At 43.3% G+C, this 15,992-nt stretch overlaps 1 protein-coding gene across 1 annotated transcript in view; it reads right to left on the minus strand.

Annotated features, from left to right (window-relative positions):
* The window catches only part of LOC106612315 (catenin alpha-1), a 249,100-nt gene that overhangs the window by 174,887 nt on the left and 58,221 nt on the right, over positions 1-15,992 (minus strand). The window contains 1 exon segment of the mRNA XM_082955523.1: positions 9,450-9,653. Coding sequence (XP_082811649.1) covers positions 9,450-9,653 — 204 coding nt within the window.

Below are 15,992 nucleotides of genomic sequence, written 5' to 3' on the forward strand. Positions count from 1 at the left end.
CCATAGGAGGGCGGCGGCTGTCTGGATGGCTACGGAGCCAGACCCATAGGAGGGCGGCGGCTGTCTGGATGGCTACGGAGCCAGACCCATAGGAGGGCGGCGGCTGTCTGGATGGCTACGGAGCCAGACCCATAGGAGGGCGGCGGCTGTCTGGATGGCTACGGAGCCAGACCCATAGGAGGGCGGCGGCTGTCTGGATGGCTACGGAGCCAGACCCATAGGAGGGCGGCGGCTGTCTGGATGGCTACGGAGCCAGACCCATAGGAGGGCGGCGGCTGTCTGGATGGCTACGGAGCCAGACCCATAGGAGGGCGGCGGCTGTCTGGATGGCTACGGAGCCAGACCCATAGGAGGGCGCGGCTGTCTGGATGGCTACGGAGCCAGACCCAGGACTGAGTGATGTAGACTCCAGCCAAACATCAGGCTACACTACACAGTGATTGCAGCAAGTGTAAAGGCGACCATGAAAACAAGATCTAATATCCCTGGTTGGCACAGTCTGGTTGGAGACACTAGACATCCAACATCATTTGTAACAGCGAAAGGAGGACTTATCAAAGGCCTTTTCTTAAAAACAACTTTGTCTCTGTCTCCCTCCCCCTCCGTGTCCAAACAGTGTAAGAATGTTTCAATTAATTGTTGGGTTGGGAAACCGCTTTCAGTGTAAACTTAAATGACTAAAACCAGAAATGTAAAAAAAAAAAAGTCAATTGAAATAAATTCATTAGGCCCTAATCTATGGATTTCACATGACTGCATGACTGGGAATACAGATACGCATGTTGGTCACAGACACCGTAAAAAAAATTAAAAATAAAAAATAAAGTTGGGGCAAGGATTAGAAAACCAGTCAGTATCTGGTGTGACCACCAAAACGGTTCAGATGTTAAAACCGTCCAAAGCCCGAGCAGCAACAAACACCAGAAAAATCGAACAAAGATGGTAGATAGCTGACATGAAATAAAACGTTATTGCAGCAATACAACCCTCTGGCTGACGGTAAGAAGTAAGACATTATTGCAGCATAGGACGAAAAAATCTATTCCACTGTTCAATTACAGGGAGGGGAGAGAGCGAGGAGGAGGGGAGAAGGAGAGGGGGGGAGAGAGAAAGGGAACGAGAACAGATTAAGAGAGAGTGTGTGTCAGAGCATGAGCCGTTGACAGACATAGCCTGAATCTCAAACCATACACTTGGCCCCTAAAAAAGGGCTCTTCACAGTGGCCGTGTAGTCCGTAAGCCCTTTATCGAGTGGCCACTTGCTGTTGTGTTTGATAGTGATCACTAAAGCCTGCAAGTGTTTTAGCCTAAATTTATACTGACACTACGCACACTCAACATCCCAACTGCCACTTGTCAATATTCCAAAATTCAAAATCCATTTGCGTGCCTTGTCTCTCCCGCAACAAGTCTTAAATCGCATGAAACGCTCATTTTGAAGCAAGGGAAAAATGGGGCAGACACACAACTTTCACTGTCTATCGGAGTAAAAAAATAAAATAAAAAAACTACTCCTGCAATGAATATGTGCAAGTACACCAAGTACACTAAATATTAGGAACATCGTACCTGGAACACGCTGTCGTACACGGCGATCCAGAGCATCCTTATGCTTATTTAACATTGAACCAAAACGGTTCAGATGTTAAAACCGTCCAAAGCCCGAGCAGCAATAAACACCAGAAAAGAATATGTGCAAGTACGGTGGCAGGGAATGTTTTATGGAATAAAAAATATATATTTTTTAACCCGTCTACTCCCCTTCATCTACATTGATTGATGACATCAATAAGGGATCATATCTTTCACCTGGATTCACCTGGTCAGTGTCATCCTATGTCATGTTCTTAATGCTTTGTATACTCAGTGTATATCGGTCGCCAGTGATTTCAGTCAGCTGGTTTTAGCTTGGTGTAGCCTGCTAGCTAGCTTCACTGACAAACACAGGGATGACATTGTGGCTAGCTTTATCTAAGGATGTTGGACACTGCACTGAAATACATCACGTAGCTTGTCACTTTAGGCTAGTTTGACCACCCGCTGATAAGAGTTGTAGACGTGTTCCCAGCAATCAGTCCGGATTTCAGTAGGCTTCCAAAGCACCAATAACTACGTTGTAACGTTGGGTCAGCTAAACACACAGCAGCAGACTCGATAATGTACCGACTCGGGGCAGAGAAGGCTGTAAGCTGCTTCATTAAAACTTGTTCATTGGGATAAAATTAGGTTTCTACAGTAGCTAGCTAACTAGCTAGCTTATGGAAGGAGCATTGTATTAAGTGTTGCACCAGCTGGTTGGTTTGTTAGCTTCTCTAAAGTTTCATATGAAGTGACTGGCTCAGGCTTAGCTAGCAAGTTAATGTTTTCGTTAACATGATCAAACTTCAAAAATACAAGATCGATGTAGATCGAGATGTAAAAATCACACAACTAAGACCACGAAATTAAACTTCAAAAATGTGATTTCTTGATATATTCTGACTATTTGAGGGTGACGTAGCAGTGATTTGTTGCTATGTAACTAGGATGCCCACTCGATAACAAGGCTTCCGAAGGGCACAGTGACCTTGATGGCCCGGCAACTAGCGTTTGACTTGTGAACGGCTCATATCGAGTGATCAAAGTGCTCAAAGTCTCTCTGCCACAACAGTCAGTCTTTACCGTTCTTTAGTTGTTCCATCAGGGAGCTGGGAGTGTAGCTACAACAGACAGCCAGACAACTTTCTACCTTCTCATTATGGAAATACACTACCACTGCATTTAAAAAGGATTAGCAGAGAGAGATCCTACCCGGATTACAGACGCTAGGGTAACATCACTCCTGATAAGGCTGAACTTTCTCCAGACAGCAAACTGTTGGAACTCAGGACAGGATTCTCTGTGCATTACAATTTAGAGACTCGCAGTGACAGAAAGTCTAGACCAGAGTATGTGAGCGGAGCGTCCCCAACTTGACTGGAGCGCAGAGCAAGTTTCCTAAAGGCTGGAGAGTCAATGTCGCTTCAGTTCCGCTCACTTCACGAGCTCAGGGCATGCCCGGCACAGCATACATTTGTAGTCTACTTGTGTGCTGCTAATAGCCCCTTGCTTTAGCTACTGTCATGGAGCTCACAACATATTTTCAGAAAGAAACTAATCAAATATACAGCTGCTAAATCAAGGTGACTTATAAAGACGAGGAAGAAGACTGAGTGCGGTGATGTAGTGTTCACAACTAAAGAATCATTGTGGAATCTGAAAAGACACGTACCCTGAAAGCATGATGTACTATGTGCACATGCTAACAGAAAGGAACGAGGTGGGTAGCTAGCAAAGTGTGTCATCTATAGGTTACCGTTGATCTGGTTCCAATAGGTCTGACATTACCTCTCAGAGAGTTTTACATTTCGATACGGTTATTTTGACAAAACCTTAAGGCCTACTTACAGTGGGGGGGAAAGTATTTGATCCCCTGCTGATTTTGTACGTTTGCCCACTGATAAAGAAAGGATCAGTCTATCATTTTAATGGTAGGTTTATTTGAACAGTGAGAGACAGAATAACAAAAATATCCAGAAAAACACATGTCAAAAATGTTATTAATTGATTTGCATTTTAATGAGGGAAATAAGTATTTGACCCCGTCTCAATCAGAAAGATTTCTGGCTCCCAGGTGTCTTTTATACAGGTAACGAGCTGAGGTTAGGAGCACACTCTTAAAGGGGGTGCTCCTAATCTCAGTTTGTTACCTGTATAAAAAGACACCTGTCCACAGAAGCAATCAATCAGATTCCAAACTTTCCACCATGGCCAAGACCAAAGAGCTCTCCAAGGATGTCAGGGACAAGATTGTAGACCTACACAAGGCTGGAATGGGCTACAAGACCATAGCCAAGCAGCTTGGTGAGAAGGTGACAACAGTTGGTGCGATTATTCGCAAATGGAAGAAACACAAAAGAACTGTCAATATCCCTCGGCCTGGGGCTCCGTGCAAGATCTCACCTCGTGGGGTTGCAATGATCATGAGAACGGTGAGGAATCAGCCCAGAACTACACGGGAGGATCTTGTCAATGATCTCAAGGCAGCTGGGTCCATTGTCACAAAGAAAACAATTGGTAACACACTACGCCATGAAGGACTGAAATCCTGCAGCGCCCGCAAGGTCCCCCTGCTCAAGAATACATATACATGCCCGTCTGAAGTTTGCCAATGAACATCTGAATGATTCAGAGGACAACTGGGTGAAAGTGTTGTGGTCAGATGAGACCAAAATGGAGCTCTTTAGCAGCAACTCAACTCGCCGTGTTTGGAGGAGGAATGCTGCCTATGACCCCAAGAACACCATCTCCACCGTCAAACATGGAGGTGGAAACATTATGCTTTGGGGGTGTTTTTCTGCTAAGCGGACAGGACAACTTCACCGCATCAAAGGGACGATGGACGGGGCCATGTACCGTCAAATCTTGGGTGAGAACCTCCTTCCCTCAGCCAGGGCATTGAAAATGGGTATTCCAGCATGACAATGACCCAAAACACACGGCCAAGGCAACAAAGGAGTGGCTCAAGAAGAAGCACATTAAGGTCCTGGAGTGGCCTAGCCAGTCTCCAGACCTTAATCCCATAGAAAATCTGTGGAGGGAGCTGAAGGTTCGAGTTGCCAAACGTCAGCCTCGAAACCTTAATGACTTGGAGAAGATCTGCAAAGAGTGGGACAAAATCCCTCCTGAGATGTGTGCAAACCTGGTGGCCAACTACAAGAAACGTCTGACCTCTGACTGCCAACAAGGGTTTTGCCACCAAGTACTAAGTCATGTTTTGCAAAAGGGTCATATACTTATTTCCCTCATTAAAATGGATATCATTTTATAACATTTTTGACACGCGTTTTTCTTGATTTTTTGTTGTTATTCTGTCTCTCGCTGTTCATATAAACCTACCATTAAAATTATATTGACTGATAATTTCTTTGTAAGTGGGAAAACTTACAAAATCAGCAGAGGATCAAATACTTTTTTCACCCACAGTATATAAAAAATGTTTTTTAAAAAAAAAACTCTGCATCCCTGCCCAGCCTGGCAAAATTGTCCCGAAGGGTGTTTAGCATCCCCAGTGGCTCTCCAGACACCATGCCGAGAGGGCAGTCTCCGCTGCTGGCCTGCTCTCCAGACACCGTCACATGAGCCTGAAGCCATTGACTATGGCAAAACTTAGTGTTTCGAAAAGTCACTTTCGAAACACTAAGGCATTTTGTTTAATTTAATTCTGAGTCAAAGCTTACATACTCAATTCATAGACTAATGAATTAATACAACGAAATGTTTAAAATGCTGAGCACTTATTTTCCTGCCACCCTAGTGTCATGCACTCCCAAATGCGTCACAATGTATTTCTTTGTAGGCTATAGCATTGAAACAGGTTTATAATAAACACCCCCCTCCAGAAAAATATATATAATCATTATTGATCCTTCTTAGTCTACCTGTCGGACTCCTGACCTATTTAGAGTGTTTATTTGCTATATAATATAACGTAGTCTACGTCAAATGATGACCACTTCTTAGTCACCTTTTCGTGTTGTTCATTAAAATACTTTTCATTCAATATTTCAAAACTAAATGGTAGGTCCAAGTAGATAAAAATAGATGGGTGATGGTTAAATGGTGATTATAATGAATGGAGCGATTTTGGATTTAATATTTTTTGTGTGTGAGAGGAGCAGGGTTTTTTTTGCGGTGCAGTTGGAGAGGACGTGGCGAACCCCTCCATGATTTCCGACCGCTCAACTCAGCTCACATATTCTGGTCTAGACAATGCTGTTTTGCTTGACTTCAGTGCAGCTTTTGACAATATCAAATCACAGTCTGCTGCAGGAAGAAAAAAAATGTGTTTGCGGCTATACACTTTATGGCTTTGTTCTAATGGAAGCCTCTCCAACATAATCCAGGTAGAATCAGGAATTCCCCAGGGCAGCTGTCTAGGACCCATTACCTTTTTTGAATCTTTACTAATGACATGCCACTGGCTTTGAGTAAATAAATCAACATTAAACATGTCAGCTACTACTGCAACTGAAATGATTGCAACACTTAAAAGAGCTGCAGTTAGTTTCAGAATGGGTGGAAAGGAATACGTTAGTCCTAGATATTTAAAAAAAAAAATAGGACAAATCATTCACTAAACAACTACATCTGAATAATGTGGAAATTGAGCAAGATGAGGTGACTAAATTGCTTGGAATAACCCTAGAGTGTAAACTGTCAGGGTCAAAACATGTTGACGCAACAGTAGCTAAGACAGGGAGAAGTCTGTCCATAATAAAGCGCTGCTCTGCTTTAACAAGGCAGGTCCTAGTTTTGTCCGACCTAGACTACTGTTCAGGCGTGTGATCAGGTGCCACAATGTTTCTCTCTCCCTCTGTTCTCTGATTCCTCACATCCCCCTCTAACCCGGGTCTCCTCCCCCATCCCAGGCCAGTGTCATACAGACATGGACACATATCTTATTTTTTCCTATACAAACATGTAGAAGCATTTATCAAGCAATTAGCGAATGAGAGATTCTTGGTCTCACAATAAATTGGCCTCCTGAAATCTATTAATCATTCAATAAACCCCATTATTCTCCCAGAATGATAAATCAACCATTTTAGTCCTAGCCTAGATTGGGTTAATTTATTGGTTAGACAAAAACATGGTCTCTGATATCAACATTGTTTAGTGCATTTATGCTGGCTTGCGTGTTTGTCTGGTTAAGGGGTAGAAGAGTTGAGAAAGGACTGTCTGGTACTCTAAGGGTTCTGGAAGGTTGTGCTGGTGGAGATGGTTTTTCATCCCACCCGTCTATCAGGTACAGCACTTGTATTTACTAGGGATCCCTCAACATGTTTTGACCATGACAGTTCACAATGCATTATTTGGTGTTATACATGCAGAGCAGAATTAGGCCGATAACCCGCCAATTATCAAAATCCAGAAAAGAGCCGTTAAAGTCTACAACATAAAAGGTAGCGATTCGCCAAACCTTCCATAACAAAGCCATCACCTACAGAGAGATGAACCCGGAGAAGTGTCCCCTAAGCAAGCTGGTCCTTGGGCTCTGTTGACAAACACAAACAGACCACACAGAGCCCCAGGACAGCGACACAGTTAGACCCAACCAAATCATGAGAAAACAAAAAGATAATTACTTGACACATTGGAAAGAATTTACAAAGAACAGAGCAAACTAGAATGCTATTTGGCCCTAAACAGAGAGTACACCGTGGCAGAATACCTGACCACTGAGACTGACCCAAACTTAACCTGTTGGGTCTAGGGGGCAGCATTTGCACGTCTGGATAAAAAAAATGTACCCGATTTAATCTGGTTACTAATCCTACCCAGTAACTAGAATATGCATATACTTATTATATATGGATAGAAAACACTCTAAAGTTTCCAAAACTGTTTGAATGGTGTCTGTGAGTATAACAGAACTCATTTGGCAGGCAAAACCCTGAGACATTTTCTGACAGGAACTGGATACCTGATGTGTTGTATTGACTTTAAACCTATCCCATTGAAAAACACAGGGGTTTAGGAATATTTTGGCACTTCCTATTGCTTCCACTAGATGTCACCAGCCTTTACAAAGTGTTTTGAGTCTTCTGGAGGGAGATCTGACCGAACAAGAGCCATGGAACGGTGATGTCCCATTAGACACCTGGCGCGCTACTTCATGTTGGGTACCCTCGTTCCAATACGTTATAAAAGACTATGCATTCGTCCACCTTGAATATTATTCATGTTCTGGTTAAAAAAGGCCCTAATGATTTATGCTATACAACGTTTGACATGTTTGAACGAACGGAAATATATTTTTTCCCCTCGTTCATGACGAGAAGTCCGGCTGGCTTACATCATGTGCTAACGAGACGGAGATTTTTGGACATAAATGATGAGCTTTTTTGAACAAAACTACATTCGTTATGGACCTGTGATACCTGGAAGTGACATCTGATGAAGAGAATCAAAGGTAATGGATTATTTACATAGTATTTTCGATTTTAGATCTCCCCAACATGACGTCTAGTCTGTATCGCAACGCGTATTTTTCTGGGCACAGTGCTCAGATTATTGCAAAGTGTGATTTCCCAGTAAGGTTATTTTTAAATCTGGCAAGTTGATTGCGTTCAAAAGATGTAAATCTATAATTCTTTAAATGACAATATAATATTTTACCAATGTTTTCTAATTTTAATTATTTAATTTGTGACGCTGACTTGACTGCCGGTTATTGGAGGGAAACGATTTCCTCAACATCAATGCCATAGTAAAACGCTGTTTTTGTATATAAATATCAACTTGATAGAACTAAAAATGCATGCATTGTCTAACATAATGTCCTAGGAGTGTCATCTGATGGAGATTGTAAAAGGTTAGTGCATCATTTTAGCTGGTTTTATGGTTTTGGTGACCATGTCTTTGACTTGACAAAACATTACACACAACTCTTGTAAATGTACTGTCCTAACATACTCTAAATTTATGCTTTCGCCGTAAAACCTTTTTGAAATCGTAAAACGTGGTTAGATTAAGGAGATGTTTATCTTTCAAATGGTGTAACATAGTTGTATTTTTGAAAAATTTGAATTTTGACATTTATTTGGATTCAAATTTGCCGCTCTTGAAATGCACCTGCTGTTGATGGAGTGCACCACGGGTGGCACGCTAGCGTCCCACCTAGCCCCAAGAGGTTAAGGAAAGCTTTGACTATGTACAGACTCAGTGAGCATAGCCTTGCTATTGAGAAAGGCCACCGTAGGCAGACCTGGCTTTCAAGAGAAGACAGGCTATGTGCACACTGCCCAGAAAATGGAGGTGGAAACAGAGCTGCACTTCCTAACCTCCTGCCAAATGTATGACCAGAGACAAATATTTCTCTCAGATTACACAGATCCAAAGAATACGAAAAAAAGAATCCTAATTTTGATAAAACTCCAATATGTATTGGGTGAAATACCACAGTGTGCCATCACTGCAGCAAGATTTATGACCTGTTGCCACAAGAAAAGGCCAACCAGTGAAGAACAAACACCATTATAAATACAACCAATATTTATGTTAATTTATTTTCCCTTTTGTACATCGTTACAAAACTGTATATAGACATAATGACATTTGAAATGTCTTTTCCTTTAGAACTTTGTGAGTTTAATGTTTGTTTATTTCATTTTTGTTTATGATCTCCTTCACTTGCTTTGGCAATGTTAACATATGTTGCCCATGCCAATAAAGCCCCTTGAATTGAGAGATGGAGGAGAGGTGAAAGAGCAACTGTGTGTGAATGTGATGACTGGTTCATTGCCTCAAGGGGAGAGATAGGTAGAGGATTAGAGATAGAGAAGATGAAGGAAGAGCAAGAGAGATGAGACTCCTACCTGTCCATGTATTGAGTTAGTAGCAGAAAGGAGAGATGAGAAGAGACTTACATTGCCCATATACTCAAACAGCAGGTCCTGCAGAGCCTGACGGACAGAGTTGCACTCGGCCACGATGCGCTCGCGCCGGTCATCACGGGTACAGGACGAGTCGGCCATGAGGGCGGCACCACTGATGATGCTCTCCAAGCGCTCCTCCAGAAACGGGCGGAAACGCTCCTCGCTAAACGCCAGGGGGTCCACGATGATCTGCTTCTGTTGAGTTAGAAAACAGAGAGAGAGTTAGAAAACAGAGCGAGCGAGAGACAAGATGGATAGTCAGACAGGAGAGAGAGAGACTGATAGATGGAGTTGGGCAGGAAAGAGATGACAGACCTTCTGTTAACCCTGCAGGGAAGTTTGACGTCTAAACTGTCTCTCCAGAAGCCTCACAGACCAAGACTACCGATACCTATATAGTTAGACCACATCCCAAATAGCACCCTACTCCCTAGGTAGTGCACTCCTTTGGACCAGGGCACATAGGCCTCTGGTCAAAAGTAGTGCCCTATTCAGGCAATAGGCTGCCATTTGGGATGCCACCTTAGTGTGAAGCCCAGAGGTACGGGGGGGAGGCAAGCGAGGTCAGATCTGTCTGAGCACTGACATGGAGAAGACGACAACAAAACAGCTACTGTGGTGGATGGGTTGAGTTTCCACCTCACTATGCAAGTGTCCCATCCTACCCTGGGGGTCACAAGTACTGCTGCTGTTCTGTTCTACCTGAACTGCATCCCCTGGGTGTCCCATGTCTAAACCAATCCCTGATTAGAGGGGAAGAATAAAAATAGCAGTGGAACTATTTATATGGTGCCATTTAGGGCTCCCGACCTCCTAGTGACGCCGGGGCTCCCGACCTCCTAGTGACGCGGAGGAGACTGGTTAAAGAAGGATTTAAGGTTTTTTGTAGAGTCCATGCCCCGATTAAATGAGCCTGTTCTGAAGGCACTGATCATTTTACTCTCCCTAGCAGAGCTGGATAGGATGTTTATATATGTATGTTAGAGAGCGTTGGTGACTTCAACTGCGCTGCTGGCAACAATTTACGCTTTTTTTTGCAGACGTTTACTGACACCGGCCATATTCAACAGGTGTTGGGCATTGGGAAATTATACAGTTATTCTGCGCTCTGGCACACTACACCTGAAATCGGAGTAGACAGACATAGCTAGTAAATTTGCTCTGGCTATCAACAGTTGTCGCAGTGACATTCTATTGAAATGATTACTTGCATAGTGGAGTCTTTCGTAAAGACGTGTCTAGCTAGCTAGGTAAACAACGAACCATAATCCCAACTCATGACGTTACTGGTTTGCATGAATCTGCAGGTTGCTAACTACGCAGATTCAGTGTTAGCTAGTTAAAACATTTAAAAAGTTCAAACGTCTCTAGTGTGATGTAGAGACCCGCAACATACGCCTAGTTTCCTGAAACAAGTTATATAAAATATGTATAAAAATAACCATTTTAAATGAAAATCACATGTTTTATAAAGCACTTTTTACATCAGCAGATGTCAATATTGGCCTACATACCATAGTATATCAGCCTATTTATCCTAAAGCCATATTTCAAGAAATACATAACAAACTTGTAACCTTGTACCTGTAAATAATAATACAATTGTTAAATTACGAGCCTAGTTGGTTTAGCCATTGAAAATAACAGCAACCTTCCCGCTAGCCATAATTGGCTTGAGATAATGAGTGGCCTGTACATGCCGAGAGATGAGTTTGGATTGGTCTACCATGTTTCTGTCTATAATATGAGCTGGTCAGTATGTGTAGGTAATCCTTTCTAACACTGCTTTTAATAAATATATCACGCAGTAAAACTGCATCAGTGTTGCTCTCCACTTTCTGGACAACCGAGTTTTGAAATCAGTGAGAGTATGAGAGAAAAGGACATGGAGTAAACACCTCTCTCTGGATGTATAGTTACCACAACCATATTCATTTTTTTATTTTATTTTTTTACAGTAATGTTTCTAGTGCAGAGACTCAATAGGGAATTGCATAGCATTGTTAAATGGAAGCAATACTGTATTAACACAGCTATCCCACGACCAAGTTTGATGTAATTTTCCAATAGTCTGTTACAAAGATATCACATCAAAAACTGAGATGAGGGTAACATAAGAAGTTACAGATTGTCGAGTGAGAGTGGACAGGAGTCACTTCAGCGCCAGATGAGCCTATAAATATAAACTCAGCAAAAAAATAAATAAGAAACGTCCTCACAGTCAACTGTTTATTATTTTCAGCAAACTTAACAAGAGTAAATATTTGTATGAACATTAGATTCAACAGACATGTGACTAACAGAAATGTAATAATGTGTCCCTGAACAACGGGGGGGTCAAAATCAAAAGTCTGTATCTGGCGTGGCCACCAGCTGCATTAAGTACTGCAGTGCATCTCCTCCTCACGGACTGCACCAGATTGGCCAGTTCATGCTGTGAGATGTTACCCCACTCGTCCACCAAGGCACCTGCAAGTTCTCGGACATTTCTGGAGAGAATGGACCTAGCCCTCGCCCTCTGATCCAACAGGTCCCAGACGTGCTCAGTGGGATTGAGATCCGGGCTCTTCGCTGGCCATGGCAGAACACTGACATTCCTGTCTTGCAGGAAATCACACACAGAAGAGCAGTATGGCTGGTGGCATTGTCATGCTGGAGAGTCGTGTCAGGATGAGCCTGCAGGAAGGGTACCACATGAGGGATGAGGATGTCTTCCCTGTAACGCACAGCGTTGAGATTGTCTGCAATGACAACAAGCTCAGTCCGATGATGCTGTGACACACCGCCCCAGACCATGACGAACCCTCCACCTCCAAATCGATCCCGCTCCAGAGTACAGGCCTCGGTGAAACGCTCATTCCTCTGACGATAAACACGAATCTGACCATCACCCCTGGTGAGACAAAACCGTGACTCGTCAGTGAAGACCACATTTTGCCAGTTCTGTCTGGACCAGCAACAGTGGGTTTTGGCCATAGGCGACGTTGTTTATGGTGATGTCTGGTAAGGACCTGCCTTACAACAGGCCTACAAGCCCTCAGTCCCTCTTAGCCTATTGCGGACAGCCTGAGCACTGATGGAGGGATTGCGCGTTCCTGGTGTAACTCGGGCAGTTGTTGTTACCATCTTGTACCTGTCCCGCAGGTGTGATGTTCGGATGTACCGATCCTGTGCAGGTGTTGTTACACGTGGTCTGCCACTGCGAGGACGATCAGCTGTCCGTCCTGTCTCCCTGTAGCGCTGTCTTAGGCGTCTCGCAGTATGGACATTGCAATTTATTGCCCTGGCCACATCTGCAGTCCTCATGCCTCCTTGCAGCATGTCTAAAGCACATTCACGCAGATGAGCAGGGACCCTGGGCATCTTTCTTTTGGTGTTTTTCCAAAGTCAGTAGAAAGGCCTCTTTAGTGTCTAAGTTTTCATAACTGTGACCTTAATTGCCTACCGTCTGTAAGCTGTTAGTGTCTTAACGACCGTTCCACAGGTGCATGTTCATTAGCTGTTTATGGTTCATTGAACAAGCATGGGAAATAATGTTTAAACCCTTTACAATGAAGATCGGTGAAGTTTGGGATTTTTACGAATTATCTTTGAAAGACCAGGGTCCTGAAAAAAGGGAGTTCTCTTCTTTTGCGGAGTTTATAATAGCGTATTATTGTTGAGCCATCAGCTTTTACTTTACAGACCGATACCTTTCATCTGAGCCACTGAGTGAGTGGGATCGCCTCTATACTCTTAGAGGGCTCATACTGTAGTAACCTTCTCATATCTTCTCTCATCCTTCTGAAATAGTTACATGTGATATGGGGTCAGAGTTGCTCTGAGGACCTGGGGGGGTTGTTTACGTGTGATGTTATGGGGTCAGCTACTCTGAGGAGGTGGGATTGGGGTTACACAGCAATGTCATTATCAGCAAAGAAAGGTTTACATAGACCTACACTATGGAGCTGTTTGATTGTCGAGACATGAACATTATTTACACAAATCACTTGTTGGTTAAATAGCCTCCAGGAAGAAATACAAATGAATATTGTAATGCTATTCCGCAGTCGAGATAATTGTTTAGAATTGAACCACGTAGTTTATTTATCAGCTGAATATCAACGGTCGGGTGAAAGAAATGTGTTCTAATGAGCCCAGTCACTATGCAAATGTCTACATGCAATTAATGGTACTGATTGAAAAAGAGCAGGATCCCAGCTTTCCAGGGCTGTATGATTATTTTTTGCAATTTTTTTAATTGGCAGCGTTTTACAAATCGGAGTGTCTGGCATAATTTTTTTTTTTTTTTAAGTAAGCACTAGATTCACGGCAGCCATTCGAGTGCATAAAACGGTAAGCAAATATTCACTGTAAAATTCACACAATTACACCATTTATAAATACCCCAAAAATCACATGATTTTGTTAATGCCAGAGGGATTTTTTTAGGAGATTTCACAAGCAACAAAATCATATTTAGTCTGATCTAGCTAATGACTCACCCATCGGGGTAAAGAATGCAGAGGACCAAACCCCTGCTTCAGCCGTGTAGCCGCATCAGGCTACAGGTGACCACGCTTCAGCCGCGTAGCCGCATCATGCTACAGGTGACCATGCTGTAGCCGCGATGCTACATCAGGCTACAGGTGACCACGCTCCAGCCGTGCAGCCGCGATGCTACATCAGGCTACAGGTGACCATGTGCTAAAACAGCACACGTGCCTGATAAAAGATATTGCTTTTCATCAACATGTTATTGGGCTCATTTCTGGAAGGGAATGTCATTTTAAATGGGTTTAATAAAGGCTACACGTCATCATTGAGTCGGGGATGGTTATAGGTTTGTTTTTCCAAACAAAAAGTATGAGATTTTATGGCTGGCTATAATATTTAACCTTTATTTAAAGAGGTACTGGCCCACACTGCAAATGAAATAACCAACAACTTAAATTCTGCGTAGTTAACTTGCTTTCCTGTGCTCTTGGCCCAGGCCAGTCATTTTCTCAATTCGGGCAAATAGTTTTTACTTGGTACAAGCCCTTGGATTAAGGTGCCACAGAGTGAGTCGCTCCAGGCATAGAGGATGAAGAGAACGAGAGAGAGCACAGTGAGAGAAATCAATCGTAACCCTGTTACAAAAACCTTTCCGTGGCCATATCACCGGTTAAAACAAACTATTCAGATGTTACAATACCAGGTTTATTAGCTAGCCCCCCCCCCCCAGACACTCCACCCCCCCCCCCCCCTCCCCCCCCCACACACACACACACACACACACTCTCCGCCACCCCCCCACGTCTGACCTCCGTTTGAGTGTCACGTCGCCATGGCAACAGGCTCTCTTTGGGTGTGCGTGTTAGTCTATGACTCACTCCCTGAAAGTTGCCTCGGCAGTGCTTGAAATTAGGCACCTTGGCCCAGAGAGAGGGAACTGGTCTGGAATGAAATGCAGAGGCGCCGTGATCTTAAATAGAAAGAGGAAAAAAAAAAAAAACAAAAAAAAAAACTGTATGGTCACCAGGAATTACTGATGAACAAGATCTGCAGTGGTGCTGCTAATAACCCGCTGCTTCTGTTCTCGTCTCACTCCCCCCTTATCCTATCCTCCCCATCTCACGTGTCCTCTTCATCTTTCATGTATCTGCCTCTTTTTATACACACACACACACACCATCTGTCTGTGCTGTGGAGCCACTGTACTTCCTCCCCTGAGCCATTCTGTTCTGACTGAGTAGAACCACAGCACCTCTGCTCCTCCTTCCCGGCTCGCCTCTCCCACTCCTCCTCCTCCGCAGGCTGAGAGACACCAGAGAATGACCCATCAATCAACCAGAGCCAGGTTAACACCTGATGGAGTGGTGTTGCCACTGACCAGCCTGCTAGCCACCGGAGAAGGAGACATGTTGGAGAACACTACTTACTTTAAAGTAAACATTGCCTTCTTTTCCTGGCCAATATAATGCAAGTAAGCATTTAAATTGTACAGTGTACACCAGGTATAGCATATGCAAAATTAAAACGCTGACTTGAGAAATATTGTTTTAACATAGTTAAGTAAATAAAATACTATAATTCGTAATATAGCATGTGCAGTCTATTAAATAATACATTTTGATATAACATGATGCTCAGTTAATGTGATATTACAGGAGGCTTCTAGAGTTACCCCTACAGTTGTGATATTACAGGAGGCTTCTAGAGTTACCCCTACAGTTGTGATATTACAGGAGGCTTCTAGTTACCCCTACAGTTGTGATATTACAGGAGGCTTCTAGAGTTACCCTTACAGTTGAGAGCCAGGCCTAATCGCCCAACACCAGTACCCGACCTCACTAATGCTCGTGGCTGAATGGAAGCAAGTCCCCGCAGCAATGTATTTATTATAGATCCCCATTAGTTCCTGCCAAGGCAGCAGCTAATCTTCATGGGGTCCAGCAAAATTAAAGCAGTTATAAAATAAAAATACATTACATTCATAACAGATTTCACAACACTAAGTGTGTGCCCTCAGGACTCTACACTACTACCACATATCTACAACAAAATCCATGT

This window comes from Salmo salar, chromosome 09 (genome assembly GCF_965601325.2).
Source record: "Salmo salar chromosome 09, fSalSal1, whole genome shotgun sequence".
Classification (NCBI taxonomy): domain Eukaryota; kingdom Metazoa; phylum Chordata; class Actinopteri; order Salmoniformes; family Salmonidae; genus Salmo; species Salmo salar.